This window comes from Buteo buteo, chromosome 13 (assembly GCF_964188355.1).
Source record: "Buteo buteo chromosome 13, bButBut1.hap1.1, whole genome shotgun sequence".
NCBI lineage: Eukaryota > Metazoa > Chordata > Aves > Accipitriformes > Accipitridae > Buteo > Buteo buteo.
In genome coordinates, this window is record NC_134183.1 from 36,872,459 (window position 1) to 36,892,485 (window position 20,027).

General features: G+C 58.7%; 1 protein-coding gene across 2 annotated transcripts; it reads right to left on the reverse strand.

Annotated features, from left to right (window-relative positions):
* Nucleotides 1-5,833: 5,833 nt before the first annotated feature.
* Nucleotides 5,834-16,949, reverse strand: C13H15orf39 (chromosome 13 C15orf39 homolog). Of its 2 annotated transcripts, XM_075045636.1 has the most exons (4): nt 16,848-16,949; nt 8,478-11,721; nt 7,930-7,963; nt 5,834-7,694 (listed from the first exon to the last, which is right to left on the reverse strand). In XM_075045636.1, the coding sequence occupies exons 2-4, from the start codon at nt 11,659-11,661 to the stop codon at nt 7,691-7,693; spliced, it is 3,222 nt and encodes a 1,073-aa protein (XP_074901737.1). In that variant the 5' UTR covers nt 11,662-11,721; nt 16,848-16,949; the 3' UTR covers nt 5,834-7,690. The 2 variants fall into 2 exon arrangements, with proteins under 2 accessions (XP_074901737.1, XP_074901738.1); XM_075045637.1 differs by lacking the exon at nt 5,834-7,694 and having other exon boundaries at nt 7,926-7,963.
* Nucleotides 16,950-20,027: the final 3,078 nt, after the last annotated feature.

Genomic DNA, 20,027 nt, shown 5'->3' on the forward strand with positions numbered 1-20,027 from the left:
GTCCTTACCCTCCACCGAGAGGGAGGTGAGGTCCACGGAGCAGGTTGCCAGAGCTGTCAAGGCCTGCAGAACCTCTGCAACGTCAGCATGGATGACTGTGTCAAGGTAGAGGTCTCCAGCGATCTCCAGGTCCCCACTGAGGTTTCTAAGGGGAGAGAAGGGCTCTAAGCGAGGTGGGAGAGCTGGGACCAGGCGCACCAAGCACACCCTTGCTGGTCTTTTTTCAGCAGCTCATGACTGATCAGCCCAGGGAAGGTGCTCAGTTGCAGTATTTGCCACCAGCTGCACACCACCCTTCCAGGTTTCCTAGCACAGCACAACTCAGCCTCTCCACCTTTGCAGCTGCAGAACACGCCAGAGGTAGCAAAGGTAACTTAACGAAGAGCTTTGAAGAAGGGTAGTTGTGTCCCATACCTGAGCTGGGCAACAGTGAAGTTCCTCACACGGTAGAGGGCATTGAGAGACCAAGTCACCTAGATGAAGAGGAGACAGCAGCTCACACCCTGCCCCTGCTTTAGGGCCCGTTATCCCACTGGGCAGGCAGTGCAGTAGCCAGCACCCATTTTCGCAGCATCATCCTTTAGAAGAGCCACCAAGGCTTGCCATACCTTGCTGATCAGCCTTTCCAGGGAGTTTGTCCTGCTGCTCCCAAGCTGGAGGGCAGTGAGAGAGATGGACAGCTTCTCCGGCTCCAGGTTCTCCAGGTTGAAGCCTAAAAGGATTCAGAAGGCAGTTATGCCCATACCTGTTCCTCCACCTTCCCCGGGAGATGTCAGTCAGCCTTGAGTTCATCCTCTGCCACACATTGAAAGCAGAAGCCAGCAGGGCAGCTGAGGGAAGGGCTTGCCATCTACTACCTCCCAGGACAGGAGAAGCAGGTCAAGGAGGGGAAGACAGAGACTTTAGCAGAAGCACTGGACCAGACAGGTCCAACTGCTGCAGACATGGTGTCCAGCATCCTTCACGCTAAAGGGTTTTGCATGGGTCAGGAGAAGGAATGCTAAGTGAAGGTGAAGGCTGAAATCCAAGCTGGGGAGGTTTCGGCTTTGATAGAGGTATAGGGAGGACACTTGACAGCAGCAGCTCTGCTGTGGGAAGATCTCCACAGCTTACCACTGGACTGGACAGATTGTGGCTCCAGTTGCCAGCTGAAGATGCTCCTTCCCTTGCTCGCCTCTGTGACGACCGTCCGGATGAGGTGGGAGCTGGTGGGAGCAGGACCATCTCCCCTGAACAGAACTTCCCCTCGCACAACCACTGAGCCATTCCTGGGAAGGAGATGAGATGATGGGCAGCCCACCTCCCCTTTGGTAGAAGCTTTAGACCCCCATCATCCTCATGTTAACACCCCACCCAAAGAGAGGTCTCAGGTGGCTTTATCTGGAGTTTCAGACACTTTCAACCAAGGATTCCTTGGGATGATGACCCTGGGGAGGGAGCATAGGCCCTCACAAGACCTGTCTGGAGCATTTTGCTGGGCAAACCCTTCCCTCCAAGCCAAACACACCCCTCTACATCTGTTGCCCCAGGGCAGAGCCGCATACTCACATAAACTCAAGGACATTTGCCTGCAGGAAGGTCTTATAGGTGGACAGCATTTGGTTTAGCTGGAAGAAAGAAGCACCTGTTAATTGAGAAGCTTTGTACCAGGAGGCATGCAATAAATACAGAGGGAAGTCAGCATAATCTGCCCAGGGTATGCCAGGTCTCTGGGGATGGTCATGGCTGAACCGGCATACCCAGGGCTCCCATCAGCCTGGAACCAGCACCTGGGAGGGAATACCCCGACACCAACATGGTGTGCAATGGCCCTGTTAGCTGCTGGACGTGAGGGGAGTCCAGTCCCGCCTCAAACCACACATCCCAGTCCAGCTCTGCCAGAGCCATGCTGGGGATTTGCTTGTCTCCACCATGCCTAGGTAGGTGGTAGACCAAGCCAGGGCTGATGCAGCCCACAGGCTCCTCACCCCAGCAGGGCTTGCTGCAGTAGCTTCTCAGCTGCAACCCCTACACCCAGAAGTACCAATATCTCCACCAACCAGCTCCTGCGCTCACCATCAGCCTCACTTCTTCCTCCAGCTCCCTGTAGGTCTCCGAAGCCCTGTTGCTCAGAGCCTCGGCGTAAACGATGCCCAAGATCCGGAACCGCAAAGGCAGCACGCGCACAGGCAGAGGCTGTGCAGGAGAGGGGAGCCCGGGGGGGTGGGATGCAGGGATGCAGGGATGCTTCACCCCTGGGGACCCAGGTTTGCCCATCGTCATCCACTCAGCTGGGGTGAAGGTCTCTCTGGCAGCTGTAGGGAGATGCTGGGAGGTGACAGAGTGACCGGACACAGACTGAACATCAAGGGTCACTCCTGATGGTGCAGCCAGGGTCCAAGAGCTGGGCAGGGAGCTGGCTGCATGCACAGCTCCGGTGGAAGTCAGCAGGTAGGATGGAGATGGTGAGGTTGTGGTGCCGGTGTGGTGCACAGCCTCAGAACAATGCCCCGGAGCAGGGTTCTTGGAGCTGGGAAGAGGCACAGAGCTTGGGATGGCATGGGTGGGCCCTGGAGGTCCTGCTGGAGCAGCAGTGGCTCCTACCGATGCTGTCCAGGGCTCACTGTGCCCAGCTGCTTCTGCCACAGCCACCGGTCCAGGCAGCACAGTCATCTCTGCCACCTTCATGGCCTGGCATTGGCTTGCAGTGGGTCCATCCTCAGATGCTGTCACGAGGGAGGGATCCCGATGCAGAGATGGCCTCTGGGTATGTGACCCCAGGGAGAAGCCACATGTCACACCTGCAGCTCTTGGAGAAGGGGAAGCCACCATAACATCTCCATCCTTGTAGGAGGCTTTGGTCACTCCAGGTTCTGGGACGGTATCAGAGGCTGCCGAGCTCAGCTCTGTCACAGGGGGACCTCCAGCGCTGGGGGCCCTGGTCTGAGCAGGGGAAGGGTGGGCTTCGGTGGATGTCAGCAGAGTCTGCCTTGCAGGGGGGGAAGACCAATCACTTGGTTTCCCTGAGGCGACAGCAGGTCCCCCAGACTCCGCTGTAGGAAGGAAGGGAGCCAGCACCTGTGGGTGGTTGACATCTTGAGCCAATGCAGCACTGGGAAGTGATGCCAAGAGAGTGGTCAGAAGTCCAGACCCATTTTCTGGGACCTTGGCCAAGGCAGTGTCTGCCAGCAGAGCAGCTTTGCCGTGCGGGAAGGTGCCAGCAGGCCGTGTGTCCCAGAGCATCTTGGGTGTCACAGCAGAGGTTACCCATGCAGCACCAGTATGCATTTTGGTTGAGCTGGATGTCCTTTCTGTTGGCAGGGCCGAGGGCAGCCCTGGAAGGGGCACCAGGTGAGGAACAGCAGTGCGGTCCTCACCCATACCAAGGTCAGGCAGGCCAGGGCTTGGTCTCTCTGCTTTCTTCTGCCCATCACGGCTCCTCATCGTGGCTCTGGCAACTAAAGCTCCATTCTGGACATCAGAGAAGCCACTGGCTGCAGACTCATCAGATGCAGGCACGCTGCTGGGAGCCTGCGCTGCTGTCACAACTCTGGCCCGAAAAGGCAAATTCCTGGCTGTGGCCACAGCAGGAGGCTTAGAGCTTGCAGCCAGGCTGAGATCTGCTTTGTGGGTCCAATGGTCAGGGGATGCCCCAAGGGCCAACGTTCGGTCACCTCCAGGCTGGTCGACTCTGCTGTGGCTTTGGGATGGAGTACCTGTCAGCACCCACGCTGACCCTGCACTTGCTGGGGCATCAAATGGGCCGTGAGCCCCCCCAGCAGGTGAAACCAGCTGGGTGGGCACCACCTCCAGCAACGCAGCCCCTGCAGACCCCCGGGGCTCTGCCATGCCCGCTGGCTGCCCGAGGCCACGGGCCGAGGTCACGGCAGGCACCGGCGTCACATCACGGGAACCTGGTCCCATGCCACGGGGGCTTCCTAGAGCAAGGTGATGCTGGAAGACAGGACCGGGGTCACCCGTGGTCTGGAGGAGCGGAGCTGAGGTAGCAGGCACCCCTGTGCCAAGCCACCGCGCAGGGAACGGCATCACAGCCGCTCTCGTGCCCAACCTGAGCCCTTTCACATCCCCGGATCCATGCTGCCGCTCTGGTGAGGTCCGAGCCGTCAAGGGAGAGGCAGCGGCCGCTGTCGGCATCCCCAGACTCCATCCCTCAGCATCCATACCGTGGGTCACATCTCCTTTCACCCCCAGGAAGCAACCTGGGGTACCCGCAGAGTCCGTCAGCACGCTCCCACGCCGCCACATCGCCGGTTCGTTGAGCGGGTCCCCACGTTTGGCCACCAGATCATCACCTGTCCCTTGCCGGGAGGCTGGTGAGCCTGGCCGAGCACGGGAAGGAGGCAGGGAGCCCGGGGGGGGCCGGGGCAGAGCAGCCAGAGACCCCAGGCTGTATGGGAGAGCAGTGGCAGACAGGCAGACAGCCAGCACCAGGAAGGCTTTGCACCACAGCCCGCTGGCAGCGGCGGCCACACAGGCAGTAGAACTCGGGGCCATGGCCCCTTCCCTCTCACCACAGAGCATCATTTTCAGCCGTAGGGCACCAACATCCCTGGAGTCCGGGGGTCCTGCCCCTCGGCTCTGCCTGGGAGAGGCCATAGGGGGAGCCTAGCTGCGGAGAGATACAGCAGGAGCTTTAGGCTGGGTCCCTCCAAGCTTTACCCCCCCCCCAGCCCAGTGACAGTGGCTGGCCCACCCCCAGAGCATCCCACACACAGAGCCAAGGACAGAAGGCCCCTTATCAAAACATCTCCCTGGTCTCCAGCAGCACTGAGCAGCTGCTCCGGCTCAGGGAAGTTTGTGCCAAGCCTCCGCGTCCCTCAGGAGAAGCCAGGGAGGCTCCCAGTGCAAAGCAGGGCTGTAACCAGCCTCAGACATCACATCAAACCTCCACCTCACCCCAAGCAACCTCACCAGGGACAGCAAGGCTTTCCAACCCACCAGCACCCCTTACCTGATAGCACCCACAGAAAGCACCAAGCTGCTCCCCAGCCCTGTGCTTTTATCTCATTTCCCAGCGGGTGGGGGGGGTGTCTCCATTCCAGCTGCTCCCAATTAACACACAATCTCATTTGCACTCCTCCAGGTGAAGCTCTTTCCTGGCTGGAGGGGTCCCAGCTTCCCTCTGCTCCTCATTAAGCCCTTGGCAGATGAAGGAGCGTTTGTGCCTGTTCCTCTGGGTAGGTTGTTCCCCAAATACCACGGATGCTCCTCAAAATGCTCTGTATGGGGGCGGGGGGGTCATGGCAGTGCTGTTTCCCTGCTGGGCTTGAGTAATTTGGGCTGGAAAATGTGGTTTGGAGTGCTTGGCTCTTGCGACTGGGCAGATTTCGTGCTTCTGATGGAGGCTCGCAAGGGGTAGGGTGTCTCGGTGGTCCCCGCTAAATCAGCCCGGGGTGCATCCCCCCAGCAGCAGGCAGAAGAGTGCTGGGGACCAGTGCCATCCCTGCTGCACCCCACAGCTCCTCTGCCCATGTTCCGACACACAGACACCTCTGCCAGCACCTTCCTCCCTGGCTGTCATCTGGGGGGCTCCGGACATACCCCTCACAGGTGCTGGGATGTGTTCCCTTACCGATGGGTGACTCACAGGGGTTCCCTGCACCCCCGGGCATCCCTGGCAGGTCAGATGCTGGATCCAGCCCTCCGATGATGGCTAGGCACCTCACTCGTGGCTTGTTGCAGGGAGAAGCAGGAAAGTGCATTGGATGGGGGTGCCCAAACCTGTTGCTTGTTCTGCCCAGCCGGCCAGGAGGTGCTGGGCACTGATTTGGGACCCAGAAAGGTCCCATTGTGCCCATGCTGGCAAGCAGAGACCAAAGCATGGTGTGTTTGGAAATGAGCCAAACCCTTTTAATCAGGCGAGGCATCTCTTAAAATTCATATTCTTACAAAATATTAAATAAAGTGAAGGAACTTTCTTCCCTGGAACCTTATATATATATATAAAAATTACAATATTATTAACAAACACTGCTTTCCAAATTGCTTTACAATGCTATGCACAAACATGGCATGGCAAGGGAGAGTGAGGAGAACCGCAGTGTCCTCCCTTCCCCATCCCCCACATGGCCAGTACATCCCACTTGAAAACCAGAAAGGCACCCACAGAAAACATGGCAGTGGCAGCCACCGCCTCCCCAGGCCAGCAAACACACCTTTTGGCTAAAAAGAGTCTATGGTATGGTTTGGGTAGTTAGTTTTTTTTCTTTTTTTTTCCCCTCCGTTTTCTTAGTTTAAAATAAATATTTTCTGTAGTGAAATAAAAAATAATAATAATCCTCATTTTGTTCCTCCACGCCCTGCATCAGCTGGAGAAACACCTGAGTGTCGAGTTTGTAAGGCCTCTGCTGTGTACCACTGCTGCAGACCGGGCAAGGGAAAGTCTGTCCGTCCTCGGCTGCCGGGATCCCTCCTGGGATGCCCATCAACCTTTCGGCACCCGCAGGATGGAAAGGATCTCTCCTTCCAAGGTCTCGCAGCATCGCTCCCCTCTCCTGCCCCTCTGGTCACACCAGGGTCGCCATGTCTCCATCAAGGTCATCCCCAAATGTGCATCTCCCATGTTCTCCTTTGGGACATCTGGGATCTGTGTTGTAAGGTGGTTTGGTTTTCTTTAACAGTCTTTAAATCTTTCTTGCAGCCTTTTTCAGCTATGATTGGGACTGAAACTCTCAGCCTGAACAGCTCACTCCCGCCGCCTTGGTCCAGCACGGTAAACAGGTGAAACCGTGAGTTTAAATAAAAAGACAAGTATAAATTACTTTTTTTTAAAAAAAAAAAACAACACATAACCTGAAGGCAGCAGCTCCTTATAAAGGTAAATTCATAACATTTTAAAAATGTCTTCATTTAAAACAACCAAAAAGTCAGTCCTGTGACTACAGAAGTTGCGGTTCCCTTGACCCTTAATGTTGCCTTAAGTCTCCGTAGCACTTCAAAGATTAAAAACCAGGAGGAAGGTATGTTTAGTGGGAACGGCATGTATAAAGCAGAAGAGGTGAGTTAGAGGAGAGAGGAGGGGACGTGGTAAATCATCCCTGCAGTAGCCAGCCTTTCTCCAAGGCTGAGAACGATGGTGTGGCCATTTCCATACTGCTCTTGCGGGTACAGACGCTGCTCCAGCCCTCCAGCTCCGCGGGAACTCCAGCCCTTCCCTCCCGGTTCACTGGCTGCAGCCTGGCCGGTTGTGGATGGAGGTGGGAGATGCGCTAAAAGACGATGCATTAGAAGAAATGCAGCTCCAGCTGCTGCGAGGGGCTCGAGCCCATCCCCATGGGCCGGGGTACCACACCAGCCATCCCTGCTCATGGCCCTGGAGCATCTCTGGACCATGCGTCCCTGTCACTGTTTTCCATCCCGAGCATCGTCCTCGGAGGGTCCCTGCGGTACCAATGGCCTCCAGGCACCAGCATCCCGGCAGGATCTGTCCCTATCCTCGGGCACAGCCGCCCCGCTGGTGAGAGCCGAGCATCTCCCTGCAGGTCTGCTGGTGACGGCCTCCTTCGTCTCGGCAGCTGTGTCGCTGCCAGGAGAGGACCCTGCTCTGGGGACGAGGGGGACCTTCCTTTTTCCGTCCTCACAGGCGGGCGGTTCGGCTGTCGCCCTTGGCACGTTGCTTCGTGCGTCCTTTTTCTTCATGCTATCCGTGGCTATTGCTTTGCCATCAGCTTTCAGCACCTCCACACTAGGGCTACCTGGGAGAGGAAAGAGTGGTTACTGAAGGCAGGGTCCCAAATAATGCCCCCCCCCCCCCAGCCACAAACCCCCGCTCCAGCCCAGCCCAGGCAGCAGAGCCGCTCATGTTCACCTCCAGCCAGCCCAAGCCCCCCGTCGTCATGGTAAATACACACAAATATACATACACCTTCACAAAACTACATAGAAATCCTATAAATACATATAAATGCGCACACAAGAAGAGTTACTTACTTGGAGGGATGCTGGCCAGCCTGCGAGCTCAAACCTGTAAGAAATAAAGCTGTCAGTGATGGCCTCGAGCAGCAGCAAAAGGGCTTCCGGACAGGGAAAGGTGGTGGGACTGTCACCGGTGGGATGGGACAGCCATGGGTGGCAGGTCTGCCACGCGGCACGCACGCTGCCCACATCCCAGCGTGTTCCTCAGCTGCCCGGCCCCACTGCGCTTGGAGGGGGAGAGGTGGCCTGGAGGCGACCATCACCTCCTCGCTATCCCCGGGATGACTTTTCTCACCCGGGCAGGCACGGACAAGCCCCCCCAGCTCCACCCACCCGCCGCCAGGACCAGCTTTCTCCCTCTACAGCCCACGGAGAAAAGCTAAATATTCTGCTCTGCAGAACCCTGGGTAGGACAAGGATGCCGAAGGACCGTGGAAGCGGTGGACGCTCCCACCGAACAGCAGCATCTGGGAGGCAGATGCAGCTGGAGCTTCCTTGGAAAAGTCCCGGGGACCCACTGGTGTGACACCAGCCCTCCAGGAGAGAGATGCCGGGCTACTTACCAAGCTGCTGCCTGATGGAGTTGTGCCAGTGGAGGTTCAGCAGGTCCGGGTAGATGTCGGGGAGCTGCTTGAGGGCGAGGAGCTTCAGCATGCGGGAGGTGCAGCTCTTCAGCTCCAGGTCCCGCAAGTGCCTCTCCTCCGAAAGCGTGGTGGGGCGCAGCTCCACCTTGTGCTCCTGCAGCACTTGGTCAACGGAGGCCCCGGAGAGCTTGGGGAAGAGCTTCTTCTTCACCACGTGGATGGGGATGAAGACGGCCCCTGCCCGGACTACGTGGGGGAAAGGACACTTGCGAGCGAACATGAAGGTCTGCAGCTGAGAGAGCAGGTTGGCGAGGAGAGCGGCCACGTCCTGGAAAGCCAGCCAGATCTCCTTGCCTTTGGTGAGCTTCTGAGGTTCGGGGATCCTGGAGCCGTTCTTGGGTTTGGAGGGGGATTTGGGCATCTCATCCAGCTCCTCCACCAGCTCTGCCTTCTTCAACCACTCCTGCAGGAGCTCTGGGGAGGACTTGGACACCGAGCACGAAATAACATCGCAGAGCCAGGTGTGCAGGGTGGTGAAATACTGATCGGCGGAGGTCTGAGGGTCCAGGGACTCCATCTGCCCGGAAAGCGAGATGTTCTCCTCTCCCGCGGCTCGGGGGGCTTCGGGCAGCAGGGGCTGCTGCGGGTCCGGGCGAGCCTCCTGCAGAGCGGAGGTGCTGGGCTGGGGACCGGGCTGCGGGGCCGGGGGGCTGCTGGCCGGCGGGGAGGTGGAGGGGGTCCGCGGAGGTGGGCTGGGGATGCTGCTGGGGGGGGCCGGCGGCGGCAGCGGCGGTGGGCTTGGCTGGGGGGCGCAGGGGCTGCCAGCCTGCCGGGGGGGCTCGGCGCCGGGCAGGAGGGAGCGCAAGATCTTGTATTTTTTGAACATGAAGGTGGCTGAGCTCTGGAAGTTGCTCTTGTCCCCAGAGGCCACCTCGAGCAGCAAGGGCAGTGCCTGGGGCTTGGCCCCCTCTTCCACCCCCACCTCTCGCCCAGGACCCTCTTTCTCCTCCTCCACCTCCTCCTCCTTGTCCGGCGTCCCCTCCGCACGGCTGATGGGTCCCCGGGTCTCCCCGGCTTGCTTTCTCTTCAAGCTGAGGTCCAGCACCATGTCCTCGGGGGCCGGCTGCCCACTCCCCACCCCATCAGGGCTGCCCTCCCGAGACCCCGGGTCTCGGAGGGCAAGCTTTGGCTCTTCGGGGACGCTTCTGTAACAGCTTTCCCCTGGGCTCTGGACTGCACCGCTGCCCGTCTTCAGCCCCCAACCAGCCACCGACCCCCCGGGCAGCAGGCTGGACATCACCAAGACGTCTCCGAGGGCAGAGGACTCCCGGCTACCCCCCATGTTTTGGGGTGGGGTGTCCCCCCGCAGGTGCTCCCTGCAGAAGGGGACCGGGGCTGAGCCCTCGGTCCCCTCCAGGTAGTCTCGGTAAGGTGCCAGGCTGAAGACATTGTTGATCACTGGCATGGGTGGGGAGGAAGAAGAAACCTCGCCATCCCTCGGGTCTTTCAGTCCCTGCGGGGGGGAGGCAGGCGGAGAAAGGGGGACAAGCTCTTTGGCTGCATCCTTGACCTTGCAGGCATCTCCCTTCCCTACGGTGATGGGAGCCGGCGGTCCCCCACGGGGGGTCTCCTGGGGGGCTGGGCTGGCCCTCCTCCTCCCTGGGTAAGGGGGCTCCCGCTCCCCCTGGCTGGGTTTCACCCAGCCCCCTTCTCCTTTGAAAAACATCTCTGTGAGCCCCCCGGAGCCCCCGGGCACCTTCTCTGGGGCGCAGATGGGTTGGAAAGCACCGTCGTGCCTCGCTGCCGCTCGCTGCTGGGGACTTTCCACCCGGCGCCACTCACAGCCCGGCTCCGTGCCGGCAAAGGAGGTACCGAATACGGCCACGTCGCCGGGGCTGAAGGCAAAGCCAGGGCCCGGCACGTAGCCAGCTCGCCGCGGCGGCTCGGCATCCCTCGGCAGCACCGCCGACTTGGCGGGCGGCGATGCCTCCGCGCTGGTGCCGGCCGCCCTCGGCACGTAGGTGTCCAAGGGGCTGGGAAAATAGCTCCTTGGGGCTTGAGGCTTAAGGTAGGAGCTGGGAAAGGGCTCCCCGCTTCCCGCAAAGCCGAAACCTTTGTAGGCTCCAGGCAGGGTGCCGGGCTGTGCCTCCATGGTGGGAACCGGGGGGTGGTAGAGGAGGGCAGCTTTATGGAGGGGCAGCGGGTAGTGGGTGTGCGGGTAGCACACCGGCGGTCTCTCCCGGTACACCGGGCTGGCGGTGGGTGGCTGGAGCTTGGCCCAGGGGTCCGGGCTGAGGCTGGAGGGCTCGGGCACCTTCCTCTGGCTGTGGGTGGTGGGGCAGCTGGCTTCCAGGAACGGGTTGCCGGGGGGGCCCCTGTATTTCTCAAAGGCTGCATAGTAGGGGGAGAAGGCGACGGGGGAGCCCACCTTCTCCTTGGTGGGCAGCGCCAGGCTGGGGTGCAGCGGCGGGAGGCCGGGGTTGGAGCGGGGACCCCTCTTGTGTGGCCCGGTGCCGCCGCGGGGCTCTCCAGGGTGGAGAGGGTGGCTGGCGGGGGCGGCAGCGGGCAGAGCCCAGTCCGCATCCCCCGGTCTCTGCCGCAGGCTCTCCGCCCGGGGTCCCAGCGGCAGAGCCATCCTGGGGTCCATAAAGCACGCAGGGGCTCTGTACACCGGCTTGGGGACAGCCAGGGGGGTCGCCTTGTTCACCGCCACCGGCTTCTTCACCGGGAAGGGGTGTCCCGGAGCTGGTGGCGGGCTGGACCACTTCTCCCTCACCATCAGTGGCTCCTGCGTCGGACCGTCCTTGGGCTTTTCGGCACCCGGGAGCTGCAGCCCGGTCCCCAGGCCCTCGGGTCGGTACAGCAGGCAGCTCACCAGCGGCCCCTCCGCCGGCACCGGCTGGCTGCCGGCGCCCGTGCTGTAGTGCAGGTAGGCGGTCGCTGGGCTCCAGCGTGCCAGGGGCTGCTCGGGGCCGTCGGGGCTTTGCAGCGGGCAGGCGAAGTAGGAGCCCTTGTAGTTGAAATGGTTTTCGGAGCTGGGGTTGGGCACGGGGCTGGATTTGCAAAGGCCAGTGGGGAAGCCGGCGGCGGGCTCCGTTTCCAGCCGAGGTAGCTTGTTGAAAATCGTGGGGTCCAGAGACTCCAAGTGCCGTTTCGAGGCCATTTATACGTTGCTGCCGGTGTCCCGACCAGGGCATGCGATGGGAGAGGTGAGCTGGCCTTTCTGAATGGGGGGGAGAGAGAGAAAATAAATCGTGAGCAAAGCAAGTCCCCGTGGCAAGCACTCAGCCTGCGGTGGAATGGCACAGCGTGACAGGGGCCGCCGAGAGCTCCCCGAAAGTCACCTTGCCCACGCACTGGCTGGAGAAAACATGTTGGTTCTCACGTGCAGCTTTTCCTTATTCATGCTCAACATCACGCTGGAAGGCTAAAGGAGAGGGGATCTGTGGGAAGCCCTGCTCGTCTCACAGTCCGCCTCTGCCAAGGGCAACAGGGACTCGCTTCCCTTCTCCCATCCTCCCGGCACCTGGCACAGATCCTAAAAAAAGCCAGCCCACCCCAATTGAGAAGCAACATCTGATCCTCAGCGTGGAAGCTAGGGATCCGGTCAGGCGCTCCCCTCCCTCGGTGCTGGCTGGGGCAGCCCTGCACTAAGCCAGGATGGGAGCCTGAAGCTGGCGGGGGAGGATCCTGGTAGGCTGGCTGAGCATTCCTCCGTCCGTCTCCTTGGAAAAGCCCTGAAAAGCTCTCGCCGCTTTGCTTTCAAAGCCCCAGCGAGCGTCTGTTGCAGGCAGCGGGGAGCAAAGCCGGGTCGCCCCAGGTGAAGGTGAAATTCCAAGCCAATTTGAGACTTTTCCCCCCCAAGGCAGCAGCCTGCAGCTCAGGGGGACCTTCTTCCTTATGGTCTCGTCTGATTTTGGGCTGGTGCTGAGGTGGGACCTGGGTGCTGGCCTGCAGTGTCAGGCGGTGCATGCCAGCAGGTGGAGCTGGCAGACCGTCCCAGCATTGCTCGGTCTTCCTGGGCATCACCCTGCATCCCCTGAGCAGTGCAAGTATCCCCCCAGTATCTCCTGGCATCACCCAGCATCCCCCCAGTACTGCCCAGCATCTCCTGAGCATCCCACTGAGACACTTGCGTGTTGCTTGGGCCCCAAGAGCATCGCTGGACCTTCACCCAGTATTCCCCCAGCATCACCTGAGCATCGTGTACATCACCCAAGCAAGCCCCAAGACCCGCCTGAGCATTGCTGGACCACAGTTCAGCATCCTCCCAGCATGGCCAAACATCACCCAGCATCTCCCAAGTATGACCAAACGTCACCCAGCATCTCCCAAGCACGGCCAAATGTCACCCAGCATCTCCTAAGCATGACCAAACATCACCCAGCATCTTCCTAGCATGCCCAAACGTCACCCAGCATCCTCCCAGCATGGCCAGATGTCACCCAGCATCCTCCCAGCATGGCCAAACACCACCCAGCATCCTCCCAGCATGGCCAAACATCACCCAGCATCCTCCCAGCATGGCCATACATCACACAGCATCCTCCCAGCATGGCCATACATCACCCAGCATCCCCCAAGCCCCTGGATGGACTTCCTGCAGTAGGATCTCGTGTCTGTTCTTCACCCCCCCGTGTTTTTTTTTCTTTTTGTGGCAAAAATTAGCAGAGAAGCAAGGAAGGAAATGAAGGAAGAGAGCATGGAGATAAGATAAAAGCCTTGCCCGCAGAAGGGGAAAGGGAGCAGATAACTGGGGAGACTTGCAAGGGTAGATAAGGGACCCGAGCGTGGTGGCTTTGCTCTGCAGTGCGGCTGGAGTCCAGAGCCGAGCCGCACGCAGCCCGCTCTGGCAAGCCGCACGCTACACCCTGCCAGCTCTCCCTGCCGTGCAGGCAGAGCCCTGCCAGACCCCTTACGGGCAGAAACAGGGCTCACAGGTCCACCAGCCACCCAGCCGCGGGCGCGGGTGCCCCTGCCCAGCTGCAGCTCTGCCCAAAACAGCAGTTCTGGCATGGCTGAGCGGGCTGCACCCTTCTGCTGTTCCTTCGCGTTGGGTTTCTTTCCCAACCTTCGCCAATTTCTCGCTTTCCAGGGAGGATGCTTCTTCCCCAGACTCCTCTGAAAACCTCTTTGGAAGATCGACGCTTCCCTGCGGTTGAGAAAGAAGCTCGTCTCCCCGCTTGCACGCTCAGAAGCAGCTCCCCAAAGAAAGGGGCCATGGGGCGACCGCATCATTTCCAACAGCTTGATCCTCAGGAGCCTCCGGGTAATTTCCGAGACGTCCAGTACCAATCAAATTTGCCATCCCTTAGATCCAGCGAAAATGCTCCCTTCAAATTGAAAAAGATTGGAGAAAACCCTAAAACCCTGCTTTCCACACAAGACCTTGGCCCAAGGCAGGAGGTCTAACCGCACGGTGCCTCCTCGCCCCGGCGCGTTGCTACAGGTCCTCCATCACCACATACTGGCTGAGATATTTTAGGGGCCCATCCCCAGGATAAGTCGGCTGTACATTGCCACATGCCCCCCCCCCAAAAAACGAGCCGCAGGCTTTCCTCACACCCCGATTGGGAGGATGTGAAGCAGGAGGGCAGGCCGGGGATCCCAAACTGGGTTATTTTCCTTTCCAGCCGACCGCTGTCCCCACGCACCGGCGGCCTGAGAGGGTTTTTTTGGGAGGGTGGTGTTTAAATCCATCTCCCCAAGAGATACTGCGTGGGAGGGAGAAGCAGGCATGGGATCCCTTCCATGCGGTGACGATGCTTGGGGTGGACAAGCTGGGACAGAAACCCGGGATCTTGTGACTTCCGACATTTCCCCACTGCTTTTTCCCCCCTTCCCTGAAACGCGCTGATCTACAAAACCCGCGGCGCCGGGGACGTTGTGCAACCAGCCCTGCCGTCACCGCAGGACCAAGTTACGCCGCCGGGCACATCGGCAGCGCCGACGCAATTGCCCCATTTCCAAACCGCCTGCAATCATGGCAGCGGAGACCCCTCTTTAGGAGGGGAGGAAGGAAAAGGCCTCGTAATGCCATTACAAGGAGACCTTTCCCCTCGGGAACGCCCCAACCCCTTCCCACCAATTCCGTGGGAAAGCGGGCGGCCAGCTCCGACTTCCAGCCTTGCTGGAGGGATGCAGAACAGAGCAAGACATCCCACTGCAAGACATCCCACTGCGGTGGCCGGAGCCAAGCACTTGGATTCTCTGATGTCTGATAGGGGTTGAGCTCATTAACCTCATTAGGGTGAGGGCGCTAATGGGCTCCCTCTTTCTATGAAATACACTGGGGCTTTGCCCCGGCTGCCGCCGTCCCAACACCTGCGCCATTTCAGACCCAAGAAAACAGCTCTGCTTTCACTGTCACCATCAGCCCTTCCCCTCCGGGACTATCCCCTTGCAGCCGGCACGGCGATGCCCTCCTTCCTCTCCCCCAGCCACGGGAGAGCTCCCGGGGCCGGGGGCCACGGGGAGGAGAGGGGCACATGGGAATCGGGGCTGGGGGGGGCGCCTGGGCGAACGCTAAGACGTGTGGCCGGTGCTTGCTCTACCAAAACCTCACAGCTGGGGAAAGCAGTGGGTGGATTCAACACAAGTGATTTATTCCTCTTTTCTTTTTTTTTTTTTTTTAATTTTTTTTTTCCCCTCCTTCTTCTTTGCAGGGGTTTTTCCCAGAAGGGGCTGCTTGGCCAGGATGGAGAAGAGTAAAACCAAATAAAAAGGAGCACGTGCTGCCCCGCCGCGTGCAGGCAAAACCTCCCTGCTAAGCGCTCATGGGCCACAGCCAGCTTTATCTGCCACGTTTTGGATGTCGAAAGGGCACGGGAGGGCTCCCGTGCCCCCTCCGCCGGGGTTCCTCGGCCTACCGAGGCTGCTAGGGATGGCTCAGACGTCTCTTTTTTTTGCTCCGACGGCTCCGAAGAAGCGTGGCCGGGTCTGTTATCGCCGGGGCAGTCAGGCACAGCACACGGCATTTCCTCCCCAGGATGTGATGCCCGAACACGGCAGTAATAAGCGGGAGCTTCTCATCACAGCCTCCCGCCTCCTCCATCGCCACGTGACACGAAGAAACAGCCACCAACTCCCAGGCAGCCCGCAGGAATCAAGAAATAAAACCCCAAATCTCCCAAGCCCGCTGGCGTTGGGCATCCCCAGCCAGCCCACAGGCCCCCCCCCAACACCCCGAGACACCCCACCGGGGTCCTGTGGTGGAGGGCCGCTAACGGAGGGGGCTTTCCCTGTGTCACCCCAAAGCGAGTGGACTGCTCCCCCAGTAAAAAGGTGGTTTCCCGTCCGGCTGCAACACGGGGTTTCACAATCACGGGGACTTTGGGTCCCTGCCGAGGAGGTCACCTTTCCCATCTCGCCGGTGGGTTTGGATGCGATCGCTGGCGAGGCTCCCCCCGTTGAGGTCATTAGGGGGGGCAAACAAGAGGCCTCAGTGGTCCCAGCTCCCTCATTTCATACCTTATCCCTCTTCAAAAAAGTTTGCAGCTCTGGAGCTTTTCCCAGGTAGGCAAAAGCCCGGCTGGAGCCTTCACCAGCCAGCTGCTTTTTAAGAGAGTATCCTCACCCAGCACGGGCAGCAAGCCGTTGCTTGTATTGCAGATTAGGTTGTTGTTCCTGAAAAAGCCCCAGCAATAGTCACTTTTCTAAAAAAAACTTAACTAAGCCCGTAGCAGCCACCAGATGGGCAGAGCGACGGCCTCCGGACCGACATCTGAATATTTAGGGGATTAAACCCCCTCTGATACGCAGGTCCAAACACATCAATCCAACTCCGACCCGTCAGAGTCACGTCCCAGCTTGGCCAGGGTCAGGCACGGACCTGGCGAGGGCTGGACGGCCGCCGTCCGTCCTTCTGTCCCCTCCGCTCCGCCACGACCACAACATTTGCGGGGGCGATGCTATCGCGACCCCCTCAAATAACCCTCGGCGGGTTGACGCACTGGCGGGGAGGCGGGGGGGGGGGAAGACCAAAGGCGCTCGAACCGAAGTGTCCATAAATGGGTAAAAACCCTGGAAGCGGAGCCTGAAGCCCATTCTTCCCAGCATCGCCCAACGAGAACCAGCTGAGCTGCAGGCAACCCTTAAGATGGGGTACAGCAAAGGCGGGGAGGGGGGGGAGAACCCTCCTGGGGCGCATACCCCCAGCTGGGAGCTCTGCCCATCGAGGGGAGCTCAAAGGCAAAGCGGGGGACGTTGCGGTGGGGGGTCCCAGACACCCCCCACCCTCCCCGGTCCCTTCTGCCGCCCCGCATCCCTCCGGCTCCAGCCGAACCTCAGCGGGCAACCGGGGACGGGGCGGGGGGGGACACCGGGGGTCGGCTCCGGTCCCTCACTCACCTGCGGCGACGGCGGGGTGCCTCCCCCGGAGCATCTCTACGGGGTCGGGCGGGGGGCTCGGCGGTGGGGGGGGGCCTGCTGCCGCTGCCCCGCTCGGCCGGCAGCCTGCATTGTGCGGAGGAAGTGGGAGGAGGAGGAGGAGGAGGAGGAGGAGGAGGAGGAGGAGGAGGAGGAGGGAGGGCTGGGTGTGCGTGTGGGCCGGCCGGAGGAGGGGACGGGACGGGACGGGACGGGATGGGATGGGACGGGATGAAGGGACAGCCCGCCACATGTGCGCTGAGCTGGTCGGGGCTCTGCCCCGCTCTGCCCGGCGCGGGGACTCTCGGTACAGTAAAATCTCCCCCCCCAGGTTAGGGGGACACCCCCCCCCAAGGGGGAACCGCTGTTAGGGAAGGGTCCCCGTTGCAGCAAGCCCCCCCGTTATGGAGGAGTGGCTCTATGGGGAGCCTACGTTGGGGGGAGCCCCGTTAAGGGGAGCCCCCCGTTGTACGGAGCCCCCATTAGGGACGACCCCCCATGGCAGGCAGTCCCTGTTACAGAGGACCCCCCGTTACAGGGAGACCCCCCCCTTTTGGAGGAGCCCCTGCACAGGAATGTCGTGTCCCCCCCCCCGGGATGGGGGGCTGGATGCAGGCGCAGGGCCCGGAGGACAGGAGTCTGTCCATCCGCACACAAGGGCTTTTCCCATCTCACGTGCAGGGACAGAGGGAAGCTGAGGGATCCGCCGACGGTTTGGGGATGGTTTCTTAGCCCCGCTCACGGTCACCCCCCACCCCAAAGAAGACTCTCCTCCTGGATGTAAGGCCCCCCCCCCTCCCGCCCAGGGGACACCCACACAGCACAAGGGGTCGAGCCCCAAGCCTCTCTGCCAGCATTAACATTTAGCGTTTATCCAAGGAGCTGCATCTGAAAAGGTCCGCGCAAACCTTCCCCAACTAATAATTAACCCTCATAAAAGGCCCATAAGTACGATTAACCCAATGACACAGATGCTACAAGATTAAGTGAGTTGCCCAAGGCCATAGAGTGAAGTGGTGGCAGAGGCCCAGCTCCCACAGGGCGTGAGAAATAAAGATTTCTACTTTTCAAATAGCTTTTTCTTGCACTATAGTCCAAGTTGCTCCTTGCGCAGCATGGGGGTGCCTCGAAACACCATCATCTGAGCACGGTTTTATTGGAAGCCAAAACCTCCAAGCATCTTCAGATGGCAGGTGGCAGGAAAAAGGGGAGGAAAATGGTTCCCTTGGAGGTTTCCCAAGAGAATGAGCTTTACATTTACTCAACATAAAGGCAACGTAATGATTATTGATGGGGAGTTGGCTATCTGGATTGTTTTGGGAAGGGATCTACCTCAGCCCCAGCTCACCCAGACGTTTGAAACCACTCGCGCTCTTTTTGGCCCCAGTTCGGCACAGGGTTTAGGAATGTGCCTAATGATTAATGCCAGTGATTAAGGACTGTATTGAACAAAGACCGAGAAGCCAGTGTTTGAATTCTCCTCTCCTTGGCCTCACAACCATTCTTTTTCCCTTATGGCATTTTTTAATTTATAGCAGTTTTGTGGCAGCAGCAGTTGATTCCTGCAAAGAAAATAAGTAGCTGGGAGGAGCCAGCTCTGAATTTCCAGTCCCTCAGCTCTGATGTTTACACACGATTGCTTTGTCTGGAGTTCATTGATCCTGTGCTGCCGTAACATTTTCTTTGGTCAAACTGTAATGCAATTATCTAATAACTATTATATGTTTAATTATTAGATATTCTATACTAGTATGTAATATATAATAGTTACTATATATTAAAATGAGCAAATGGGAGGATAGTAAAGCTTATTATTTGGAGTTATGGTCATAAAAAAAATACCCGTGTTAATTTTTACCTCGCTGGACAGAACTGCAATTCACTTGACGTGGCAGACAATCCCTTTAAGCTTGAGCTGGTTAATACATTTGCTTAACTTTTCACCAGAAACACTCTTCCTCATCCGTACTTGGACACATCTCTGCTGCCAGTCATTCAGCCGAACTCTTAAAACTAAATCTCACCAAAATCTTCTCCCCGGTTTTCAGTCTCATGGGGCTTTTTTTTTTTAATCTGTGATTTCTGTAATATCCTTTTCCTCCTAAAAAGACTTCTAAACGCTGTGACATGTGGCACGAGGTTCTCAAGGCAGCCTCCTCTAATTTCTAGAGGATGTTTTGGGTTTATGCTGACTTATTCTAAAACATAATTTCCCATATAATCTCCCTCTTGAAATAACTCAGTCTTACATTTCTCTAGAGCAGAGAGGGGGGTTTCTACCTGTCCTCTAAGCAAATACCTGCTCTGTTTTCTTCTTTTTGCTGTGAATTTCCTTCTCTCTCGACTTCCTGTGTGATTCATCTCTTCATTAGCAACTGAAATCGGCTGAGCAGCAACAAACCTGCTCCTTGCTGAGGCATCAAACCTGCTGGCACCATGAGCACAGTAGACACCAGCCTGAAAAGAAACCACTATTTTTTTTTTATTTTTAATTTTTAAATTTTTTTTAAGACATAAGCACTCGGGAAAATGGCCTTTGGGGCAAGGTGGGTGGTGATTCCCAGCTCTGATGCACCCAGGGAAACTCTTTGCCCCTCCAGCCACCGGCATCCTCCGTGGTGGGTGAGCACCTTGGGGGAGACCTCGGGGACCTGACTGATGGGGACCAGCACAGGCAGCCCTGCGGGGTCAATGTGAGCCCGGGGAGGAGAAGTTTGACTGAATTAGTCAAATTTTGGCCGTGTGGTTTTCAATTTTCTTTTTGAGGCTTCTCAGACTTGGCAGCGATGGCATCTATCTTTGGGTTCATCGCCTGGGTGATTCGATCTGTGGTTTGCCGTGCTCAGGCTCCCTCCCGGCGCTCCGGAAAGCTGCTGCCTTCAGATTGCCGCTGCCTCCAGCGCACCCGCTCCCGGGATGGGGTCCCTAAATGCTCTGCCCCCGGTGGGGCACCCACTCCTGGGGTTCACCCCTTGTCGGCACGGGGATGAGGGGGCTCAGGGTGGGAGCCTGGGCATCAGGCTCCCTCCTCTAGGCTGAGTTAAAGTCATCGCTGCTCCCCAGCCGTGCCACTTCTCCCGTATCCCAAAAAACGGTCAGTTCTTGTCGCGGCTTGTGCTCCCCAATTTGTCCTGGTGCTAATTAAGCCCCTCAGGGGGAGTT

Bases quoted from the DNA above. Each gene is read 5' to 3' on its own strand.
- C13H15orf39 (XM_075045636.1), bottom strand. From the start codon at position 11,661: ATGGCCTCGAAACGGCACTTGGAGTCTCTGGACCCCACGATTTTCAAC. The intron at 7,964-8,477 runs GTAAGTAGCCCG...TATTTCTTACAG, and splicing joins CTCCATCAGGCAGCAGCTTG to GTTTGAGCTCGCAGGCTGGC.